The sequence below is a fragment of the Dioscorea cayenensis genome, chromosome 20, assembly GCF_009730915.1.
Source record: "Dioscorea cayenensis subsp. rotundata cultivar TDr96_F1 chromosome 20, TDr96_F1_v2_PseudoChromosome.rev07_lg8_w22 25.fasta, whole genome shotgun sequence".
In the NCBI taxonomy this organism is placed as follows: domain Eukaryota; kingdom Viridiplantae; phylum Streptophyta; class Magnoliopsida; order Dioscoreales; family Dioscoreaceae; genus Dioscorea; species Dioscorea cayenensis.
This window is the reverse complement of record NC_052490.1, coordinates 26,447,345-26,472,853: the sequence shown is the minus strand read 5'-3', so window position 1 is coordinate 26,472,853 and position 25,509 is coordinate 26,447,345. Positions and strand designations below refer to the sequence as shown.

The 25,509-nt window shown below is 34.9% G+C and overlaps 1 protein-coding gene and 1 non-coding gene across 2 annotated transcripts; both read left to right on the top strand.

Annotated features, from left to right (window-relative positions):
• The first annotated feature begins 900 nt into the window (after positions 1-900).
• Positions 901-11,867, top strand: LOC120251818. Its single transcript, XM_039260472.1, is given in 11 exon segments — positions 901-1,275; positions 3,081-3,158; positions 3,376-3,469; positions 5,605-5,693; positions 5,975-6,086; positions 8,042-8,095; positions 8,350-8,398; positions 10,363-10,457; positions 10,543-10,649; positions 10,651-10,659; positions 11,342-11,867. Coding segments are annotated over 11 exon segments (1,161 nt in total). The 5' UTR covers positions 901-1,135; the 3' UTR covers positions 11,676-11,867.
• On the top strand, positions 3,926-3,991 carry LOC120252458. The gene has a single exon (XR_005533992.1). It is a non-coding gene; the product is annotated as a small nucleolar RNA snoR101 (small nucleolar RNA).
• Positions 11,868-25,509: the final 13,642 nt, after the last annotated feature.

Sequence of the window (25,509 nt, the reverse complement as noted above, 5' to 3'; positions counted from 1 at the left end):
AGATTAATTTAATGTGGTACTAAAACTTTGAAAAGTAGATTTTTAATTTCAAAAATATTTATAATTCAAAAAATTAGTGATAGTTTCAAAAACTTTGACTTATCTAACACTAATCAAACACAACGAAAAGCAAATTATAATTTCAATAATATTTATAATTCAAAAAAATTAGGGTTTTTTTTCGACTATAACAATGTTTTTTTTTTAAATTGTCAAAATAACCATACCCAAAATATATACACCAAAATAACCATGAAATCATCACATCAACCCAATCTCATTACCCATGTGTTTTTAAAATATAAAATATTAGGTATTTTTTTTTCAAAAACACCCTTTATTTAAAAAAAAATACAAAAAAATATTTTTATTTTTTAAACCATTTTCTTAAGTTATTATTAATAAATATTTATTATTATTTTTATAAAAAACCAAAAAAATATTATTTTGATTTTTTATAAAAATAATAATAAATATTTATTAATAATAACTTAAGAAAATGGTTTAAAAAATAAAATATTTTTGTTTTGTATTTGTTTTTAAAATAAAAGGTGTTTTTGAAAAAATACCTAATATTTTATATTTTAAAAAACATGGGTGATGAGATGGGGTTGATGTGATGGTTTCATGGTTAATTGGATGAATATATTTTAGGTAAGGTTATCATAATAATTAGCATGGTTATAGTGGAAAAAAGAGCCCTATCTTATAATAAATATTTAAAAAAATAAATTGCATATGAGTCTAAACTAAATTTTAAAAAACAAATAATAAATGAACGGGCAGGATTGATGTTTGTGGAGAAACCCTAGCAAATTGATGTTTGTTTGAGTTTAAACAAAATTTTAAAAAACAAATAATAAATATTTAAAAGGCTTGGAACCCAATTAGCACCCCGCCTCTCCTTCTCTCAAACCCTCGTCACCTACCTGCGTGGCGCCTCTGCTCCACCGGACCACCTCTCTAGCCCTCGTCACCGCCGCGCGCAGCGCCTCTCCTCCACCTCTCTAGCCCTCGTCACTTCAATTTCATCCTCTCACAAGCCTCATGCCTGCGAAAATCTCAACCCGAACTTCTGCAACCTAAGGTTAGACGAAGCTTCGCCACCAAAAATCTAGTTCGGCCGTATCCAGGCATGTCGAGAGGTGTCCAATCGTATGAGAGGGTGTCGGATACGGTGTCCGACCGTGTCGACGGCGTATCCGTGTCGGACACCGGCACGACATCGGTACGTCGGCAGTTTTGCCGTGTCCGTGCTTCCCAGATTATACCCCGGTACGCCCCATCAAACTTTGTAGACACACACACACAATATAAAACAGTAAAGTTGCACAAATTCTTCATGTGTAACTTTTCCTTATCTGACGTTTAAACTCACCAGATTTAATGCAAACACCTTTTTATGCTTTTATATATATGCCCAAAATCTGTAAAAGATGGTTGCTATGACTTCAAATTTTTTTTTGACATGATTTACATGAATACCTTGTGGATTTTGACTCTGGAAATTTGTCGAATCAGATAAAGTTCAATTGACACGCCAAATTATCCACTTTCACAAATGCCTATTTCCTGATATATTGGCAGTTTTATTACATCTCATCTTTCTTCTGTTATTGAAACCAGAGTTGCATGTTATATAAATTCACACAATCATTTATAACTTCAAGCCATGCACCTACATGTGATCTAGTATCTTCCACCAGTCAATATTATTTTATTACAGTGCTTACCAGGTCCATTCAGTATCATTAAGCAAACTAATTGACCGATCTCCATAAAATTTGAGCATTATAAAACGTGATGTGATAATGACTATGTGAGAATGTAAATGTGCTTCAGTATGCTTTAGCATCTGATTAGAAAGGCGACAAGACTGGATCATGCTTGGCTTTGTAAGCTTGAGATCTTTGTTAGAGATCACTGATCCTCTGATCCTGTATCAGGGATTGCTTCATGCAAATTCTAGAATTTTCCTCTCACTGATATAGTAATTTGACTAATGGCAAAACTATGATTAGTTATTGAATGTCCTCAACTTTCTACTCTCCTGGTATGGCTTTATCTTTGATTTTCTTGCATTATGGCCTCCATGTTGTAGTTATTTTTTTTTCTTGTTGTCCCAGTGTTGTGCAATTTCTTCGTGAATCTTTTTTGTGCACTCTTAGTGTATGTATTGAAGCCACTGTTAATTTATGTGTGGCTGTAAGTAAAACATTAATATCATATTTATATGATAAAACCAGGACACATTTAAGTATGCACCATTTGTGGTTGTAATGGAAAAGGCAACCCTTTTATCTAACCCCATACAACAATTATCAGCCTATGGGAACCTCTGATTCTTCTCTATTTTTGAGATTCTGAAATCCAGCTGGTCATTTTTACTTTGGCCATGACCGGTCTATCACAACAACTAATGTGCACCTTAGTGATCAACGCTTAGGTTTGAAGACCACTTTCTGCTAATGACATATTATGGGTTTTAGAATGAGGCTAAACATGATAAAAATATGATTCCCACCTTTTCACTTGATGTAGATATATAATTTGTTGAGGGGCATGGATGTGTATGGGTTTATCTACCTAATAGTTTTTTAATTTGTTCTTAAGTTTGTTTTGCAATTTTTAAGGTTACTACAGTTGGTTTACATTTTGAAAGTGTAATGTAATCCACTACTTTTCCACTTGGATCTTTCATTTGTCAAAATAAAAGTACACCTTAAAATTTTTTTTATCAGTGGCGACAATTTTTTCCAGTCTTTGCATTACTCTTTATTCTCTCTATATGCTGTCTTTTTACTTTGTTAAATCATTTTTTAATTCAAAAGTGCATAGACAAAATTTTTTGACTTTTTGCATTTCTCAAAAAGATAAAATGTTTTTGCCAAATATATGCTTTACCAATTACTATTATTTGTAGTATGGCTAGATGTCATGCATCAAGAGTTCTCACTATCAGAGGTTTGACTGTACCATAATGATATATAGTATAGCTGCATGTTATGCATCAAGACTTCTCAGTATCAGAGGCTTGACTGTACCTTATTGTTTCTCGGTGGTTATTTGATGTGCTGCAGGGTAATTGGACCTGAAATGCCATCTCGTGAATTGTTGGCTGCAGCTGCTGAATTGACACAAGCAGAGGCTACGCTGAGGTATGTTCAAAGATATTCTGCCATAGTATTTGCACAAGTTGGTAACTGTTCATACTCTAATTTCTTGTCTATTTCCTTCTTCTTACTAAATATTTATTCTTCTCATATAATTCTCAGGCACCTGTTTCTCATGATTGAAAATATTGAGTGATTTGTGCATTTTTAACCATCTTATTATTTCTCCTCTTGAAGTATTGTGAATATACTGGACTTTCAGGGAAGCAGAAGTTGATGATTTATTTATAGGCCCTCCTCCACCTACTATTGTTGCTGAAGCTGAATCAACAAATGAAGCTGAGAGGTTTGAAGAGGTACTAGTTAACGGTTCTATGTCCTGAATAAAATATCCAAAATTCATGCTTACTAGGAAAACAACAGTGTCCTGATTGCAATCTACTTTTTCCATCCAACATGCTTTTGCAACTATAGCTCCGAGGTTTTCTTTGCAAAGAAAGTCACAGGCACAGGATTTTATTAGTCATAATAGATGATTTTTTGTCCTCTTTTTTTCTTTCACCGCTGACAAATTGATAAGTTAGGATGTTCTTTTCAAAAGCCTTTTTCATTTTTTTACTTTCTTACTGAATTAGTGGGTGGAATTTGTTCCATGCTATAAACCTTGCTTATTAATTATTTCTGTTTTGTTCTTGTTAATAGCCATTGCTATTGAAACTAAAGCTTTATAAAGTAGGATGATGGTACTTGACATGGTTAACCATCTGCAGTTCTTACATTTTAATTCCTTTTCATAATTATGGGCAAATGATGTTTTACACTTGATCTCTGAACTTTCAAGGTAAGTTCATATGTAGAGCAAGGTTTTTTCTGATGCCCTTTTCTCAGAGTTGACTAGCACATATGTCTTAGATGATGGAATGATTATGAGTGTCTCATCATTTTGTTTTTGTTCATACCTTATAGTTGGTTTAATACATGTGCTATATTATGCCTCCAGGAGTGACATGGAAATGAAGTGCCACTAAACCATGCATTATAATCATAAATAGGGTTGTGTTTGGTTGTGGTGAAGTGAAGTGGGGAAATGAGTCTGAATGACACTTCTATGAGATTGGGGTAAGTTGACGGTAGAGTCTCCCTTCTGGTGTTGCTTGAGGAAGTGATGAATTCATGAAATCAAAATTTATGAAGAAATATAACTTCCCTCCACTTTGGATGGTTTCAGGCCAACATTAGACTAGTACAAAATGGGGTAACCAGGATCTTGGCAAAGCATTTTTTCTGATTTTCCCCATTTACTCCCTTTGAAGCAACCTCCCTCCTAATATGAACTAATTGGCTGAAGTGGTATAGTTATTAAATTAAAATATGAAGGCCTTTAATAAGTTACGAGTATTAATGGTTGAGATATTGTTTATATTCCTACCATGCAATTCTATGAAAATTATTATTATGAGCAAGATGAGAATGTTTTTCCTAGGTGTGTCAATTGGTTTATGAAAAGTTCTTGGAGATAAAACAATCTCCATATCGTTAGTTTTGTAACAATGATACTTTTTGGTCGCATGCTAAAGTGAAGCAACCAAGAATAAAAGGAAAATTAGGGCGATTAGCATCAACCAGTAGCTCAACGAGTAGCAATATGTAATTATGCTGTGAACTTACTCGGTTCATAAGTTTTTTTTTAATTATCATAGATATCAATGTTTAGTCTACTGCTGTAACTTATCAAGAAATATTAAATATTAAATATTAAATTGTAACAATGTTTTTTTTTTTGGTGCATGTGAGCATAACATACCACACCTTAGCTCTGATAGGCACCAAATCCGCTGGAGCAGTTAAGAGCAAAATCATCAGATATCATCAGATACAAGTACAGGGTGGTTAAGTTGCATCACTGGTGGGTTGCGTATATGTCAAGGAAGAAGAATAGTTTTGTTGGAAAACATGCCATGGTTGGCATGGTTGCTAAGGATTCAGGCTCTTGGGTGTTTTTCACAACCTTAAGTTGATTCTGTATGGGCTGCTGGATTTATTTACTACTTCAATAGTTTAGCTGACTGCTGGGCAGTCTAATCACCAGAAAAAAGGACATAAGTAATGAAGGAAGCTGCCTCATTTTATATTGACTAGACCCAAGAAAAATATTTTGTGATATTTTTGAAGTAATTGAGATTCATATGTGGCAGATACTTTGCCACATTTACCCTATATATGCCATTTTTATTGGGAGCTGGATAGGCCTGATTTTGGTTCTCTTTCCATTGTTATATCCAAGCAGTTGTGCAATACTACCATATTCAGATTTATTGTCTATTTTAACTCCAAACCACTTGTTAATTTAGTATTTGATTGTCTAGTAGTTATTCTGCTGTTCTTTGAGTCTCCATGTTGACTAATTGAGTTTTTTTTTGTCTTGCTCTAATAATTTTAGATAGCTGTATTTCCATATGCTTGAATTGAGCTTATGATTGATGTTGATCAGGTGTCACGAATTGCTGGGGTTGAGGTTGATAAACCATATGATGTGCTTGCGGTGAATTGGAAAATGTCATTTGATAACATAAAAAAGAGGTGATCACATGTGCTTACTACCAGATATAGTTTTTCTACTTAGAAGAATGCTTTTATATTTTCAGTTACTTATTGTGTCCGTAGGTTTTAGCAAAATACTCAAATAACGAGTCGTTTTTTTGCTTAGCCTTTTTATGTATAGCTATCAGTATTCTGTTGCTCAGTTGAATAGCACTGGCAGTGGTGGTTCCTTTATTTTCAACATTACCATTTATAATTGGCATTTTGAATACACATGTAAAGCCTTCTATCAATTTAATGATTTTAACACATACTCTCAGGTATTGGAAATTATCTTTGATGGTTCATCCCGACAAATGCTCCCACCCGCAAGCACACCAGGCTTTTGTGATATTGAACCAAGCTTTGAAAGACCTTCAGGATCCTGACAAGGCATGTTTTTCGACTCCTGGAAAATTTGTTGTTGGCTTGTGTAGGAAGTAGTGTATGCCTTTGTTTTGCTTTTACCTTCTGTTAAGAAGTAGCAATATCTGCTTATTTTTTTTGTGCTGTTTTTTAAACTATTTAGATTGGGTTACTCGCATTTATTGGTAGTTTTAATAATTTGAACAATCTTTTAACATCTATAATCTATGCCCATTGAAAGATTACCTGCGGATACCATATTATCATGTTAAATTTCTTTCTTCCATTTGCCATGGTCTTAAGCTTCCAATTTGTCATCAAAAGTTGTTGAAGCATCTGACCTTCTAGTCATAATTATTATGATCATCTTGTATATGTGCTAAAGAAATCCTTTGCGTTTTCCTTAAATTTATTGTATATTTAATATTCCTTTTGATTTGCTAGAAACCTATAATATTCCGTTGGATCATGCTTGAAACATTTTTATAGAGTTTTCCTTTGAAATGTAATTGACCAATGGTATTTTTATTTGCCACCAACTATTGAAGCATAAGACTTTCATGAGTGTCAGTGATAGGGCAATCTTGGAAATTCTTCTTTTCCTGAATCTCAGTTTATGGGGCAATGCTAGGTCTGAATTGTAGCATGTTGTTCTATCCTCCGGCTGGTGCTAGGCCTAAGGATTAGTGTATAGATCTTTACTTTTGCATATACAAAGTTTCAAGAATATAGGCTTATGGCATGGTTGATCTTAATTCCACTATTTTATTCTTCACTAATTTGTGGCGCAGGACATGCCAAGAAAGTCTTTTCTCTATTATTTAATTATGCCCTAAATCTTCAATTTAACAATTTTATCATGAAAAATTCTTGACTTAATCGAAGTAATCTATAGTTCTACATTTGTTAATTTTTGTAGTAAGTCAAATAAAGCCCATTTAATGTGGTTAGTTTGCGTCTAAACTGTAGCACTGCTACGACAACTTGATTGTTTGCAACATGGCTAGCATACCTTTACAGAAGCTGGCTACATAAAATTGGGACGTGTGTTTTTCCAAGCAGCAGTGAAGCGTCTCCTTAATGATTTGCATGCTGCCACATTCTTATCTTTATTGACAAATATCATGATAGAGTTTCCCCAGTGATATTCTGACTGATATTTTCCTTGACAACAACATATAATATTCAATACAAGCCCAAGTATGTATTGCATAACACTCAATCATCACAATCTTTCAATGCCATGAGTATTGACCTCATGAACTCAATTGCTTCTCCTATGTGCATTGATTGCCTTTAAGGTGAAGTCTGATGCACCAACCCAAAAGTCAATTTCTCATTCTTTGAAAATTCCTATCTATGGTCTAATCTTTGTGGTTTTGAAGTTTTTGCATTCTATCTTGTGTTTTATATCACAAGGTACATAAGGGACATGAATTCACTCTAGAACCATTTACAAAAAGATAAAAGCATTTTAATCTCATTAAAACTTACCTAATTCTGTTCAAAGGATATGGCTCACAAAATCTTTTCACGTGGAAAAACTGAAGCATCTATTTTAGGCTCACATAATTCTCGGTTTTGTAAAATTTTTTGTTTGTTGTGTTGCTTATCTAGTGGCACAAGCTTAGAATGATGTGGAGATTCAATGTTGTCTTATATGACTCAGAATAACCCATATGGCCAACTTATCTATAAAATAGTTACAAGCAAAAATAATGTAAGAATGATGTTCAAGGCAATGGGAGAACTTCATCTTCAACTGCAAAAAGCAAGGAATGTGAACCCACGGTTTTGCATTAAAAGAATACAAAAGTTTCAGTAGCATAGGACTTGGTTTGAAGTTGTTTAAGCAAGCTTGCTTTTCATTTTCACTGGTTTTGCTATTTCTTTGAACTTTTAATTATCTAAGAACCTTGATGGCTGGATGCATCAGATATAAATATATATATATTATCACATCTGATATAATTATTTTTCAGAGAAAAGCCATTGATGAGAAGATCAAAATTAAAGAAGACCAAGAACAGTTTGAGGTATGCGCTGTTCTACACTTTTCCTTGGTACTGATTTAGTTAGAGGTCTCTGCTTTTGGTTTTTAGAGGATCACCAAAATTTCATGGTTTGACTCATTTCTTAGTACTTATTACTGCCAATAAATGCACCAACTCTCATACTTAATGTTAGTTTCACTCGTTCATAGTTTACTGAAAGAGTTCTTTCAATTCTCAGCTTTCTTGAAATATTTTTCATTCTTTGCTTGTGTTTGGTAATCTTTCTTGTCATGCAGGCTGAGCTGAAAGAACTAAGGGAAGCTGCTAGATGGAGACAATCACAAGGTTCTCTTTTTTACTTTTTATAGCAATAAAAATCTTATTGTGCATTTCTAATCCTTCCCATTCTGAATTTTTCCTCTACTTGGCACCTGCTTGTTGCTATTGAATGAAGTGATAGGTTGACGTGACTAAACTTAAAAAAGGCCACATCTAGTGCACCTAGTGACTTGACATGTTAGCATGACTTAAGTGCGGTAATCTGACAATAATTTGAAGAAGATTGTTAGTAGTATGACACAGCCTAGGGAGGGAAATATGAGTCATGTGAGTAATATTTTTTTGTAGAGTTTTTGCGCATGGGATTTGAAATGCAAATTATTCTTGGTATAGGTAGAATATGGAGTTAGTGCCATTCCTATCCTTGAAGTCTATAGTAACTACTGGAGATAATTACTTTTCAGTGTTCATAGGAGTCTAGAATGGAAGGAGGTTATTCCTTTATCATCCTTATTTTTAGGGTCTTAGGATAAGAAATTAGATGATTCCTTTCACATTATTGTATTACTCCTCTATGTAAGAAGCCCATTGCATCATTTAAGAAAACATATTGGAATCAAGCTTCTAGCAGTATGTTAGTGACTCTAACAAGAGGTTCTGGTGCTTTATCTATCTCTATCTTTGCGGATTACTTTGTCTTGTTCCTCTTTGTTCCTTGATTCCCTAAATTCTTTTTCTCACTTAACTTCTGCAAGCCAATTTAACTTGAGGCTGCATCAGGAGTGCTCCAAAAGTACTTGCCAAAAAAAAAAAAATGCCTTTTATACTCTCTGCTCCATTTATGAGCAGTTTGGTGACCATTGGGAGCTGAGCTCACTTACCTGTGAATGGTTTAATCTCGATTTCGCAGGAGGCTTACCAAAATTAAATGGCTATTTCTTTGACTCCAAGAAGAATAGTGTTTGTGTGGCCTAATCTTGCCGCCTATTTTCATGGATAATGAGAGAAACATTGGTGTAAATCTCTGTATGCTAAACTATCTATATTTAAGGTCACTTGATTTTAATTCAATATAAGTTGGAGAACCCTTTATTGGAAAAGGTTTATCATTCTTGCATTTGGCTAAAAAAGCTAGAACATGTACTCATTGAGCTAGCAGAGTTGAGGTTGATGACTATAATAGAAGATAGAAGGCTTCCTAGTCTATGTTCAAAGTTTTTATTTGTGGTAAATTTGTATCCGTAATTGTTGTAAATGATGGCCATGAAGCAATTCTACGCTTTTGTTTGAGTATGGAATTGCCGATCTCAGACTCTAACCAATTGATTCATGTTTTCCTTTTACTTGCCTTTGGTGTCAAGTTGGCCTATATTTGGATTAATCTACTAAACTATAGATGGCCAAGAAACATGTTTCTTTAGGAAAAACCTGCATAGCATTTTGTAGCCTAGAACTGAAGCTACGCAAACCCTGTTATGACGGCATGGCTTTTTTCTCCAACTCCAATTGTCATTAAGCACTCCTTCACCTCTAACTGATGATATTGCTGAAACTGTGGAGAAGCAAGCCTTGATCCTCTCAACTCTGCCTAGAAAATTCTAGAAGCGGGAAGCAATAGCACCTGCAGCATGTTTCGTTGGCTTCCTTTATCTAAATATCAGGAAGTTGAAGCTGGCTAGTGCCTCTCCTGTCTTTATTCTAGTAGTCAGTTTCTTAGTATTTTTCCTGCGAATAAGACTATAGGAATTATCACATGAAATGGATATCATAAATCCTCAATTCATGAAGGAATATTTTCCATAGAACTTCAAACCATGTTATCCAAACAATATTTATGATCGTATTGCCTGTTAATGATGTGATCTATCTTTGTATTGGTAAGTTTTACTGCTCATCTATGGTTTCTTGGGTATTTAGTGGTGCAGCATCTTCATGTTTTAATTCTTTGAATGCTGTTGAAAGGAAATGTTAACATTGTAGTGCTGGTAAACCGGGTATCGCATCACCTTAAAAGCACATTGTTTTGGCAGGTATAAGCCTTGAAGGAGATGAAGAACTTCTGGCAGTAGTAAAAGAAGCTCCCAAAAGAGATGAATGGATGACAACATTGCCTCCTGAGAGGAAAGTAAGGGCTTTTGTAATCCTATGATTTTGTTTCCATTTTTTCGTTTCAAGTATATCTTGTTCTCTGAGTAATGTTTCTTTGACAGCCGGGAATGCCGCCTAGGCAGTCTACATCATTTAGCAAAACAGGCAAAGAAGGACGAGGTGATACTAGTGTGTGGACCGACTCCCCAGTGACAGAGCAGAAAAAAAGCAAAGCTGAAGTACGATTTTTAATCCCTCATGTCTGTTGCTAGTTAGAGTATCTAGTAATTTTTTTAACTTACAGCTCATGTGATTTCGGTAACAACACAATTTCTGAGCAACTTTACCAGCAAAGCTCCTAATAATTTGTCACTGGCAAAGTTGCAAATTTCTCATCTGTAGCTCGATTGTTCTTTAACTTGTCAAAAAGGTATGTGTAGGGCCTTCAGGAAAATTTAATTCACTTTTTAACCACGAAGGTGCTAGAAAGTTGGATGAATAGCTCTATTTGGGAATGAATCTTAAAAAATGTCTGAAGAATTTCGACGTAAACATTAAAATTCGCAACGTGGCATCTATTTTGAATCAATTGTTGCTTTTGTTTGGAATTGTTATTGGCATCATTGTTAATTTTGAATCAATTGTTATTACTGTTAGTGCAATCACTGTTTTTATTGGCTTGAATTTTGATAATCCCTGATAACCAGCAATTACTGACGATACACTGAACTGAACTTTTAAGATGACTCTTTTTTACATTTCACAATGCTCTCATATTTCCAAAATATTTAGAATCTGGACAGTGATTTTCTGTTTCAAGTATCGTTTGTCTTCGTGACTAAGATCCTGAACTCGATAATTTCTCATGCTAGTTCATTTTTCATGATTTATGAACCCTGAACACTAAAATTTCTGATACAGCTATCTAGAAGCTTACAACAAAGCCAAAGCAATTTCTGACGTGGATGGTGAGAACAGCAAAAGAAGCTCAAATGCTAGTTTGGTTGATGAATATAATGCTTCCAAGCGATCTGTCTCTCTTCTCCAAAAGCATCGAGCAAAGGGCAAACGACCGAAAAAGAAATCAAAGCAGACCGAGAAAGAAGAATGGGTTGGTGCACACCCTTGGAAACCATGGGACCGTGAGAACGATTTGTCAGCAGGTCGGAAAAAGGTCGATTTGGATTCGAAGAGCATGGGTCAGGGTTTGACCTCGCGCTTCTCATCTGGCCCCACACAAAGGAACTTCTTGTGAGCGAGTTCATTGCAGATATGTTGTTGATCACTGCAACTCCTGAGTTTTGACGGGAGAGTTGTGAATGCTTTACGCTCTCATAAATTCCTGTCTTCATTCTCTGAATTAATTTGCCATGTTTTTCTTTTCCTTTTGGCCCTGTTGAAATCACTGACTTTGTATTTTAGAAGAAATAGAAGTTAAATTGCATAAGTTGTCGCGGTGGCACTGCGCTGGCGATCTTGGGTTTTTCTCCCACATATTAGGGACTCTAGCCACTAAATCTTGATGTCTTTCGCGGTTGAGTTTTTTTCCTGTGAAATTACTAATGAATAAGCCCTAAAATAAATCTATTGAGTTTTTCATGGTTGAGGTTCTCATGTGAAAAATATTCAATGAATAAGCTCTAAAACAAATCTATTTAGTTGACAGAAATTTAAATCTTCATTACAAAATTTGTGGAGGATAAAATCATTCTTCTTTATATAATATTATTATAGGTTAAAAAACCACAAATAAATTATTTAAATAATTATAAAAAAGATAGGTTAAAATATGAAAAATAAGTAATTTTTTTAAAAAATACTTAATCAGCAGCCCAATCAGTGCATGGGTGCTGATTCGGTGGCACTGATGGGATGGTTACATGATCATTTTGACAAATATAATGGTCTTAGGGGTCATTTAAAAAATATTATTATTATTATTTAATAGGGTTATTAGGAAAAAAAAATCATATATTTATTAAAAATAAGTAATGGAAAAGAGAAATTAAGAAATCATATGGAAATGGTGAGTGATTACAACATGGGAAAATATGTTTTATTGTCATGTTGGAGTTAAGTGGACAAAAGTATGGGACAAATATAATTTTGCTTAATATATAATTATTTAATTTTTAAAATATTAAAAATAAATTAATTACTTTTTAGAATTTTTTCACCACTAATTGTTTCTAAAGGGCGTTATTTCCATTGACAGTCAAAAATGTTGTAGTAATTTATTTTTTAAAAGATTAAAAATTGGGGGGAAAATAGAATAATTTTTGAAAAAAATAAAAATAAAAATAAAATTAGGGGAAAAAAGAAAATAAATAGAGGTGAAGTTGATTAATTTTTTTTCTACAAATGTTAAAAGCACTCTTAGATTATCCAACGTACATAATCTCACTTGATCATGTGAAGTGTGGGGTGCAAGCCTAAACCCACACTGGGTCCGTTACCGCCACTGCAATTGAGATATTTGAAAATTCTACACTCGCATTTCATTAGGGGACCAATGTCATTGGCCTAGGAGCCCTTTGGTGATTAAATGATATTCAATCTATTCTATTCGGGTACTTAAGGAAGAATAAATAAGGGTGAATAAAAAATGGCATCTCTTCTCTATGGTGGGGGCCGCCAGAATAAAAAAAAATGAGGGGATGATCTTCATCTGAGAGGCATGAATAAGAATGAAGCTCTCTTCTATAGTGGGACCGCCAAAAAAAAAATATAAAGAAAATAGTATGGTGATGCATGATTGGAGGCTCTCTCCATGGTGGGACCGAGGTGAAAAAAAGAGAGGCATCTCTTCTCCATGGTGGGGGCTGCCAGAATAAAAAAAAGAAAAAAAATATGAAGGGATGATCTTCTATGGTGGGACCTGGGTGAAATAAAAAAAAATCAAGGCATGAATAAGTTTCTCTTTAATGGTGGGGCCCGCTTTGAGAGAAGGCATGCACGCTTTTGACACTTGCTCGTTTCTTCTCTATGGTCCCACCGGGCGTGCCATATTTGTGGGCTCCTTTTTTTCCACCCGGCCTTTAATTAGGATATGACCATTTAAAAAAACATGGCTCACAAATCAAATTTTAATATTTTGTAGACTTCAAGGGATTGTGGGTTCATGACTTCCATTAGTGGCAAGCCCCTAATGTTAATTACCCTCGACATTTTCGCGTGAACCTTCGATTAAGAAAATAAGTGTGAAAAAGAAACAGATTCTGACAAATAAATTTCATTCATGAGTTCATAGACTTCATTGAAAGTACAAGAAGTTTGAAATTTAATCATCTTGATGCAACAATAATTGTAGCCTTTTATCTCATTCTGACTATTTCAGTGAAAAACGTGCTTTGACTTTTGTTGACTTTTGGTCTTCGTCAACGGTCAAAATATGAATCTTGAACATGATTTAGAAACTGATGAAGTTATATCTTGGATATTTGAATTTGTGTCTTGGACTTAATTTGGAACTTGATTTGAATTTTTATAAGCTTCGGCTTTTAGGCTTGTGAAACTTTTTTACAACTTGTGAAATCTTCAACGCTTTAACAATGAGGTTGTTGAGCTCATTTGTTGATTCATTCGAAACTTGGTATCTTGGACATTTGGATTTGCAACTTTGATTTGGTTTGGAACTTGATTTAACTTTTCATAAGCTTCTACTTTCTTGCTTGTGAAGCTTTTTTACAACTTGTGAACTCTCCAACGCTTTCTCCTTGAAGTTATTGAGCTCATTTGTTGATTCATTTGAAACTTGGACATTTGATTTTGCATCTTGGACTTTGATTTGGATTTTAAATTGTGGATCCCCTATGTTGATGAATCACAAACTTTGTTGGATTTTCCAAAGCTTCAGCTGTCATACCTGTGAAGCATTTTTGCAACTTGTGCACTCTTCAACGCTTAGCCTTGAGGTTGTTGATTCTTTATGTTAGTGAATCATGAACTTGATTTGACTTTTTATAAGCTTCGGCTTTTAGACTTGTGAAACTTTATAACTTGTGAACTCTTCAACGCTGTAATCTTGAGGTTGCTAAGCTCATCTGTTGATTTGTTTGAAATTTGGACTTGGATATTGAATTTTGTATGCTGGATTTGATTTGGATTTTGATTTCACTTTTCATAAGCTTCCACCTTTAGGCTTATGGAACTTTTTGCAACTTGTGAACTCTTCAACGTTTTCGTCTTGAGGTTGTTGAGCTCATTTGTTGAGTCATCATTTTTTAATGCCTTGATTTTGATTTGATTTTTCTTTCTTTCTTTTCTGTTTTGTTTTAGAATGCTTCTCTTTTGAAGGTCTTGAAATTTTTTCATTAGTCCTAAGAAAGTTAATGGCCTCAAACAGGGTCCATGAGCTCAAAGAGAGTTTTAAGGGTTTTGGAATTTTTTCATCACTCCTAAGAGAGTCATTGGTCTCAAACAAGGTTCATGAGCTCAAAGAGAGTTTTAAGGGTTTTGGAATTTTTTTATCACTTCTAAGAGAGTCAATGGCCTCAAACAAGGTCTATGAATTCAAAGAGAGTTTTAAGGGTTTTGGAATTTTCTCACCACTCCTAAGAGAGTCAATGGCCTCAAACAGGGTCCATGAGCTCAAAGAGAGTTTTGGGGTTTTGAAATTTTTTCATCACTTCTAAGATAGTCAATGGCCTCAAACATGGTCCATGAGCTCAAAGAGAGTTTAAAAGGATCTTTAATAACCCACCCGCTTCTGTGGCTATCAAGAGTCAAGGGAGCTGTTCTCTCTAAGAGAGCTATCGCCATGTATTAGAGCGAGCTTGAAGAGAGTTCTTCAAAAGTCTGCATCAACTATTTTAGCTTATGTGACTGTCAAAAGGCAATGGAGAGGCTCTCTTGAGTAGAGCAGTCGCCATGCATTGGACATCACAGCTAGCTTCAAGAGGGTCTTTAAGAGTCTTCAATAACGTCTTTAAGAGTTTTCAATAGCCCATTCACTCCCGTGATTGTTAAGAGACAATGAAGATGCCCTCTCAAGGAGAGCAGTCGACATGCATTTGACATCACGGTAAGCTTAAGGGGGGTCTTGTAAAATTACCAAAATGCCCCTCATTTCGCTAACATTCTGTCTCTGATTACATCAAAATATTAGCCAAATCTAAAGGCGAAGACATGAGATGGATGTTTTGCTTAAGAAAGCATGCTGGCAAGTAATACATAAAGACATTCTACCATGGTATATAACTCATTACTCATTTAAGCAAGGAATGCATGGTTCATAAAGTAATCCACAGTGAAGGTCCCACCATGACTAATATTCACATGGGAATGAATGAACAGTGACGCATGGGTTATGAGGATTTTTGTTTTGTAAAACTAAAATCCAATAATCTTGCATAGACGCATCCAGAATGCGTATATATATGCATATAAGAACATCTACTTTGAATCCATAGGTACTTGACTAACCTCTTAAGGGATACCTCGAGATTCATACTAGAGTTATGAACATTATGGGATCGGAGAAGAGCAACAGGAAGGAGACTTTTTGGGTTCTGCGGGTGATGATGGTGGCAAAAGCCATATATCATCACCACCACGCTGTTGTCCTTCATCTTGTCCTTGACTTTCTCTGGCACATTTCATGGTAGCATTCGGAGAGAGAAAAGAGAGTGGGAGAGGAACGAATAGCTTGCTTACCTTTGCTTACGTGCATACTTCCATTTATTGAAGCCGTCACCTCTTATGAATGCCGCCTTGCTTGCTTGCAGTGTGTGAAGCAGAGTTTCATTTCACAATAATTGGTCATTGATGTCCTCAATGCCTTGGAATGGAGATTAAAATAAAAGCCTCCATGCCAACATGCGTGGTTCCTTCTTCTCCTTTATCCGATGAATCTTCCTTGAGATGTGATCTTCCTGATGAAGAGACTTTGGTAATTGAAGAGGGAAAACAATGTTGGAAGATGTATTTTGATGGAGTTTCTTCGATCCAACTAGCTGTTAGACCTAAAATCCCTCAAGTTATAGCTGGTATTGGACTCATCTTCATTTCTCCTAAAGGTGGGATCTTGAGATACTCTCTTTCTTTGTTGAAGCCATGCACTAACAATGAAGCAGAATATGAAGCTCTTATTACTGTATTGGAGTTAGCAGTCAATATGAGGATTCAAAGCTTGCATATATCTGGTAAATCACAACCCATTATAAATCAAGTTGAAGGAAATTTCAAGACTTATAAGAAAGAACTTCTTCAGTATTATCAGAAAGTTATTCAATTATTGAAGCAAATCCCTGATGTTAAGATGGAGAAAGTTTCCAAGTCTTTTAATGGAAAAGCAGATAGCTTAGCCAAACTAGCAAAAGAGTTAGCTGATCTAGACCAAGAAGAAAACCAAGTCACCATTCAAAATAAGAGGGTCTTGAGTTCATGTCTTGATGAAGAGTTAGAAGATAAACAGCTCAGAAAAGAAAAAGTTCTAACAGTAACTGAAGATGATTGGAGAAAGCCCTTCATTATATACTTGAAGTATGGCGAACTCCAAGATGAAAAGTCTCTGGTGACAAAGTTAAAGAAAATGGTGATGAGGTTTACCTTTTTGGGCTCCTTTCTTTCCATCAGGAAATGTTGTGGGCTCTTTCCTGAGAGGCATGAAGAAGAATAAAGCTCTCTTATATGGTGGGACCGAGATGAAAAAAAAGGAGGAGGATCTCTTCTCCATGGTGGGACCGCCAGGTTAAAAAAAAAGGGATGAGCATGGCATGAAAAAAGGCATCTCTTCTCCATGGTGGGACCACCAGGTAAAAAAAAGGATGAGCATGGCATGAAGAAGAAAGGCATCTCTTCTCTATGGTGGGGCTGCCAGGATAAAAAAATAATAAAAAAAAATAAAAAAAAATGAGGAGATGATCTTCATCTGAGAGACATGAAGAATGAAGCTCTCTTCTATGGTGGGACCGCCAAGACAAAAAAATATAAAGAAAATAATATGGTGATGCATAATTGGAGACTCTCTCCATGGTGGGACTGAGGTAAAAAAAAAAAGGAGAGGCCTCCCTTCTCCATGGTGGGGGTTGCCAGGATAAAAAAAAAGAAAAAAATATGAGGGGATGATCTTCTATGGTGAGACCGGGGTGACATAAAAAAATTCAAGGCATGAATAAGGTTCTCTTCAATGATGGGGCCCGCCTTGGGAGAAGACATGCACGCTTTTGACGCTTGCTCGTTTCTTCATCCGAATTTCCCTTTCTGGCTTGCCCGGCGGTCCCACCGGGCATGCCAGACTTTGTGGGCTCCTTTCTTTCTACCCGGACTTTAATTAGGGGTTGACCGTTTAAAAAGCAGGATCACAAATCAAATTTTAATTTTTTGTAGAGTTCAAGGGATTCTGGGTTCATGACTTCCATTAGGGGCAAGCCCCTAATGTTAATTACCCTAGACATTTTCGCATGAACCTCCGATTAAGAAAATAAGTGTGAAAAAGAAACATATTCTGACAAATAAATTTTCATTTATGAGTTCATAGACTTCATTGAAAGTGCAAGAAGTTTGGAATTTAATCATCTTGATGCAACAATAATTGTAGCCTTTTACCACCTTCCGACTATTTCTCCGAAAAGCGCGCTTTGACTTTTGGTCTTCGTCAACGGTCGAAATATGCACCTTGAACATGATTTACAAACTGATGAAGTTATGTCTTGGATATTTGAATTTGCATCTTAGACTTGATTTGGAACTGGATTTGAATTTTTATAAGCTTCGGCTTTCATGCTTGTAAAGCTTTTTTGCAACTTTTGAACTCTTCAACGCTTCAATAATGAGGTTGTTGAGCTCATTTGTTGACTCATTCGAAACTTGGTATCTTGGACATTTGAATTTGCAACTTGGATTTGATTTGGAACTTGATTTGATTTTTTATAAGCTTCGGCCTTCAGGCTTGTGAGGCTTTTTGCAACTTGTGAACTCTTCAACACTTTAACTTTGAGGTTATGAGCTCATTTGTCTTGGACGTTTTGAGTTTTTCTTGAATTTGATTTGGATTTTAAGTTATAGATTCTCTACATTGATGAATCGCAAACATGGTTTGGCTTTTCATGAACTTCGTCTTTTATGCTTGTGAAGATTTTTGCAACTTGTGAACTCTTCAACTCTTGATCCTTGAGGTTGTTGGGTTCATTTGTTGAATTTATATTCTTTGATTTGATTTGGAACTTGATTTGACTTTTCATAAGCTTCGGCCTTCAGGCTTGTGAAACTTTTCGCAACTTATGAACTCTTCAACCCTTTAGTCTTGAGGTTGTTAAGCTCATCTGTTGATTCATCATTTATTTTAATGCCTTGATTTTTATTTGAATTTTTTTTATTTGATTTTTTTGTTTTAGAATGCTTCGCTTTTGAAGGTCTTGAAATTTCTTCATCATTCCTAAGAGAGTCAATGGTCTCAAACAGGGTCCATGAGCTAAAAAAAAAAAAGAGTTTTATGGGGTTTGGAATTTTTCGTCACTTCTAAGAGAGTCAATGGCCTCAAATAGAGTCCATGAGCTCAAAGAGAGTTTTGACTTGAAATTTTCTCATCACTCCAAAGAGAGTCAATGGCCTCAAATAGGGTCCATGAGCTAAAGAGAGTTTGATGGGTTTTGGAATTTTTTTCATCACTCCTAAGAGAGTCAATGGCCTCAAACAGGGTCCATAAGCTCAAAGAGAGTTTTTTGAGTTTTGGAATTTTTTAAAACTCCTAAGAGAGTCAATGGCCTTAAATAGGGTCCATGAACTCAAAGAGAGTTTTCATCACTCCAAAGAGAATCAATGGTCTCAAACAGGGTCAATGAGCTCAAAGAGAGTTTTAAGGGTTTTGGAATTTTTTATCACTCCTAAAAGAGTCAATGACCTCAAACAAGGTCCATGAGCTCAAAGAGTTTAAAAAATGTTTAAAAGGTCTTCAAACCTGCAAATTTACATAAATGCCTCTTGGCGAGAGATGAATCTCATAATTTTATTTTTTTAAAATTCTTTTTTTTTTTACCAAAATTTCCTTATGATTTTTTTACTGAGAAACTTTTTCCTTCTTTTTTATTCTTTTTTATTCTTTTTTTACATGGAATTTCCTAAGAACATCTACCTCTTTGAACTTGACTAATCTCTTAAGACACGCCTCGAGATTTGTGCTAGGGTTATGAACATCGTCTTGCTCGCCATGGATGAAGTAATTTGAGCCGAAGGGGCCATCACCGGACTCCAATGATGCCTAGTCGATTTTTTTAGATTCTGATAGGGTGGCAATGGCGGCATAAGCCATATATCATCACCACCGCGTTGTTCTCCTTTTCATCCTTAGCTAAGGTAGTGACGGCGGCATAAGCCATATATCGTCACCACCACGTTGTCCTCTTTTTCATCCTTAGCTAAGGTAGTGACGGCGGCATAAGTTATATATCGTCACCACCATGCTGTCCACATTCTCATCCTTCGTTTTTTTTTTTTTAACTTTTTATGATGGCGTCCACAGTGAGTGAAAATAAATAGCATGCATATACTCTTGTCTATGTGCCTGATTTAAAACAAAATATGTAGGGGGACAAGTCTAGCATTATTAATGAAAGATTTTTTTTTTATGGCATGGGCATAGGGTGTACAACCAGAACACATCTTGTACATTTTGTATAGAGTTTCATCTACCTCATCAAGATGACATTTTCTTCTATTTCATTATGCATGGGATTAATAACCAAGATATATATGTATGTATTTTGCATGAAATTTCATCTAAGATTTTTTCTTCATGGCATTTTGCATGGATTGAACCAAACCAAAACATGCTTATACATATACGCATTCATATGAAATTTTATAAGATCATCTACCTTCTTGAAGTGATGAACTTCTCAAGGCTTATGAACGTTTATTTTGCTTGGCGTGTGTGAAGGGGCAATCACCATTGTCGGGCATCTCCACAAGATCTTTCTTCGCCTTCATCTTCACATTAGAACTTTCTTGTTAATTCCCATGCATATGGAATGACCTCAACGACGTTGCCGGTGTTGGCCTTCCCCTTGGTGCATGTAATGGTGACTTCCTCATGGATGCGGCAGAGAACCTCACCAATATCGCGGTAAATATGATGATCGCCGGCGATGTTGAAGAGTGCTCGGTTGGAAGGAGAATGCCGATGAAGCTTGGAAAGATAGGGAGAAATTCGGATGAAGAAACGAGCAAGAGAACCTCTGTCAAAAGCGCGCATGCCTTCCAAGGCAGGCCCCATCATTGAAGAGAACCTTATTCATGCCTTGAATTTTTTTCTCACCCCGGTCCCATCATAGAAGATCATCCCCTCATATTTTTTTTCTTTTTCTTATCCTGGCGGCCCCCACCATGGGGAAGAGATACCTCTCCTTTTTTTTCGCCTCGGTCCCACCATGGAGAGAGCCTCCAATCATGCATCACCATACTATTTTCTTTATATTTTTTTTTCTTGGCGGTCCCACCATAGAAGAGAGCTTCATTCTTCTTCATGCCTCTCAGATAAAGATCATCCCCTCATATATATATATATATAGAAGATCCTCCTCCTATCCCCTCTCTCTCGCCTCCCTATATGCATTCTCCTTAACCAAAAGCAGAGGATCATGGCCCACCATGTTGTTCAGATTTTTTTAACCAAAAAAATCTCTCCTCTAATATCTGGAATCTTATATATTTTTTTATTATTTATTTTATTTTGTTTAAAATTTGAATTTGATTATCATTATCCGAATACAAATTGAATTTTTTTTATTTAAACTCAAATTTTAAATTTATATATATTTTTTAATCCGAATTGGGAGATAGAATCAGGCTTTGATTAAAATTCTCCTTCTTTTTATTATTATATTTTTTTAAGCATGGATAAGCCCAAAAATTTCTCCCTATCTATTTTTTTTCACACTTATTTTCTTAATTGGAGATTCCTGCGACAATGTCCAGGGTAATTAACATTAGGGGCTTGCCATAATAGAAGTCATGAACCCACAATCCCTTGAAGTCAACAAAATATTAAAATTTGATTTGTGATCCATGTTTTTTAACCGGTCATATCCTAATTAAGGCCGGGTGAAAAGAAAGGAGCCCACAAATTCTGGCACGCCCGGTGGGCTACTTTGTTGACTTCATCTGAGAGGCATGAAGAAGAATAAAACTCTCTTCTATGGCGGGACCGTCAAGACAAAAAAAAATATAAAAAAAATAGTATGGTGATGCATGATTGGAGGCTCTCTCCATGGTTGGACCGAGGTAAAAAAAAAAAAAGAGAGGATCTCTTCTCCATGGTGAGATCGCCAGGTTAAAAAAAAAAAGGGATGAGTATTGCATGAAGAAAAAAGGCATCTCTTCTCTATGGTGGGGGCTGCTAGGATAAAAAATATATATATACATATATATGAGGGGATGATCTTCATCTGAGAGGCATGAAGAAGAATGAAGCTCTCTTCTATGGTGGGACCACCAAGACAAAAAAAATATAAAGAAAATAGTATGGTGATGCATGATTACAGGCTCTCTCCATGGTGGACCGAGGTGAAAAAAAAGGAGAGGCATCTCTTCTCCATGGTGGGGGCCATCAAGATAAAAAAAAAAGAAAAAAAATATGAGGGGATGATCTTCTATGGTGGGACCAGGGTGAGATAAAAAAATTCAAGGCATGAATAAGTTTCTCTTCAATGGTGGGGCCTGCCTTGGGAGAAGGCATGCACACTTTTGACACTTGCTCGTTTCTTCATCCGAATTTCTCCCTATCTTTCCAAGCTTCATCGGTGTTCTCCTTCTAACTGAGCTCTCTTCAACATCGCCGACGAGCATCATATTTACCACGATCTTGGTGAGGTTCTCCGCCGCATCCACGAGGAAGTCACTATTACATGCACCAAGGGAGAGGCCAACACCGGCAACGTTGTTGAGGTCATTCCATATGCATGGGACTTAGCAAGAAAGTTCTATTGTGAAGATGAAGGCGAAGAAAGATCCCATATAGATGCCCGACGATGGTGATGTCCCCTTCACACATGTCAAGCAAAATGTCCATAAGCCTAGCATGAATCTCGAGGCATGCTTGAGAAGTTCGTCACTCCAAGGAGGTAGATGACCTTATAAAATCTCATACCAAGTATATATATACAATCATGTTTTGGTTTGGTTCAATCCATGCAAGATGCCATGAAGAAAAAAATCTTAGATGAAATTTCAATTTTACTAAACACAAGAAGACTAATTCTCTCCTGCCTTAAATACATCTCATTTTCACATAGTTTTTATTATGTCTTGAATCTTCAAAAAACTATCATGTACTAGGAGACTCAAGATATGTGCACAATATCGTACATGAAATAATTTGCTACAAAAAAAAAACCTATTCTTGTAAAAAAAAAAAAAAAAAAGTTTCCCCCTTTCACATTTTAATAACTAGATCATTATAAGTTGTATTTTGAACTTAAATTATCCGCATTTTATTTTTACTTCTCTATTCAGCTAAACATTTATGTGTCACATGACAAATCACAACACTAGTATGAGGTGGTGGAACATCACAAAAATTCAAAATGCACTTTTAGAATTGCCATTTGGAGTCTACAAAATGATAAGTTAAAACCATATATGAGACCTTATGTCCTAACTATAGTAGCACTTACTAGCAATACCATCGGTTTCTTTTTGTTCATCTCATCACTAGTTACACAATCTTTCTTTCTTCATCTCATAATTAGTTACATAATCTTTCCTTGCAATTATGTGCATAATCTTCTGATAATATATGAAGATATAGCTCTAATCAAAAAATTAAAAAACTCATAGTCAGCAAAATTAAAGGGTAACTCTTGAAAAAGAAACAAATGAGAAAAGATTTTTTTTTATTTTTGACTAATCGTATTTAAAATTCGATATAGCACAAACACTTTATCTCATCCAAAGTTATTGTGATGCCAATCTATTGTTGCCTTTTAAGTTCCCTTATCTTTTGACACAAGTAATCATGTGCCTTTGAAAATTTTAGTTTGTGCTTGCAATGAACACATTTTACTTTCTTGAATCCATTTGGAAGAGTAAATTCTATGAAGTTGTTCCATATTTTCAATGTCTTCTTTCTTTTCTTTAAACTATATGGATTTTCTTCAACTAAATCATATTTTTCTTGTTCAATAAAATTAGTAACCAATGTATCATGAATCACACCTTCATCCTCAACTAGATTAATCGATGAATTCTTAGTAGTAGCAACCATTCTTAGAGAGCAAAGATCAACCAAACTTAGATGAGTAACAATTAACTACTAACAATTTTGCAAAGCATGAACAATGACCGGCTCTAATTCTTATTTTATATGGGAATGGCATATAAAAATAAAATAAAAAAAGGCATGCAACATCATAAATCCAAAGATGAGCACAACAATGTGATAAGTATAAAATTGCATTGTATTTTGGTTTGAATTAGGTTTTATTTGTGAGTCGATTATGTAGTTTTTATTCATTCTTCATATGAATTATGCTCCTATAGTTCAGATTATTGCTCCTTGATGTTTTTATGTACAGGTGAGTGTAAACCAACCTTAATTGCATTTTTATTTGAAGATTCTTGGAGGAAGGTCTAAGGGACTCATGTTGGAGTAAGAATGAAGTATTAAACCCTATTTAGCGAGGAACATGGGTTACTCGTGTCAGCCAACATGAGTGTGTTCCTTATTGGATCAGATCAACAGAATTTTTAGAAATTCAAACAAAAAGAAACACAACTAGGCCTTATAATGTGCTATGAACGTGGATCTCGGCCGGCTTCAAAAAACCCTAACCCTTATTTTAGAAGGTTGACAAACAATTTTCAAAGGATTTTTTTTTTATTTTTTTTATTTTTAGAGGCTATGGTAGCATGGAAGGATCTTCTCCACGCTGGAAGAAGTTTTACAAATCATAAAGGAATAAAAAAAATTGAAGAACAAGTTCAATTTATTGATCAACAATTAGACTATGATTTATTCAAATTATGAACAAAGAGTTTTCCTCCCTTTTCTTTATTTTTCCTTGTTTATGTTTAGATTGAACTTGATGACATGTATATCAGATATGTATGTGTGAACACTTTTACTCTAGGATTGGAAATAGTCTATTGGTGCAATAGCTAATGATGTATTGATTTTCTTTCTCATAGTAATGTTTAATTGTGCTTGATTTAATTTTATGATTCTTAATGCTTGTAAATGTGTTAGATTTCTCATTCGCATGATTTTAGACACTAAAGGAAGGTCTGAAAAAATTAACTAGGGTATTGGAAACCTTAGAATTTAACATAAGACCTTAGATTTAAATCTCTTGAAGATTAATGGATATCATAGAACTCAAAGGATCTTACTAAATTCAATTACTACAAAAGTAAGAGCTGGTCTAAGCTAGATACCTCACTATATTCTGAAATAAAGGATACTCTAGGATAATTCATCTTCAAAACAATTAGACTCAATCAAGAAAGAGTTAATACTAGTCTTTTATTCATCATTGTGGTGAACCCTAATCCACGAAGACTTAGAATTTGAATTTGATCCCTCAATTTTCAATTGCCTTAGTTCTTATTAGTTTTAGATTTCATTACATCCTGTCTTCTTTAATCCTTCCATTTATATACCTCATTGCAAGAAATCAGTAATCAACATTATAATCCTCGTGAGAGCAATCTCATATTTACCACTTGATCGAGTGCTTGCAGTTTATATCACTAAAAAGATGAAGCAACATATATATAAACCTCTTATAACAAGAACCGACGTCATAATTCAATAATATTATTTTAAACAACTATAATCAATAAACAAAAATAATTTTCAGCTAGTAGTTTTCTATGTGATATGACAACAAACCCAAATTAATTTAGTGGAGACCAACACAACAAAAATAAATGTAAATGCATTTTGATGAAGTTATTTTAAATCCTATATTTTGTTTTAACTTCTGTTTAATCTCTAAATTTTTAAAATATTCAATATAGTTTCTGCCATTTGCCTACAATCCAAGACTATTGTTTTATCTACTTTTCTCATCGGAAAATATTTTTTAATTTAAAAACAACTTACGAGGAGATAACACCTTGTTTTGAATTATATGTCAAATAATAGCTATGTT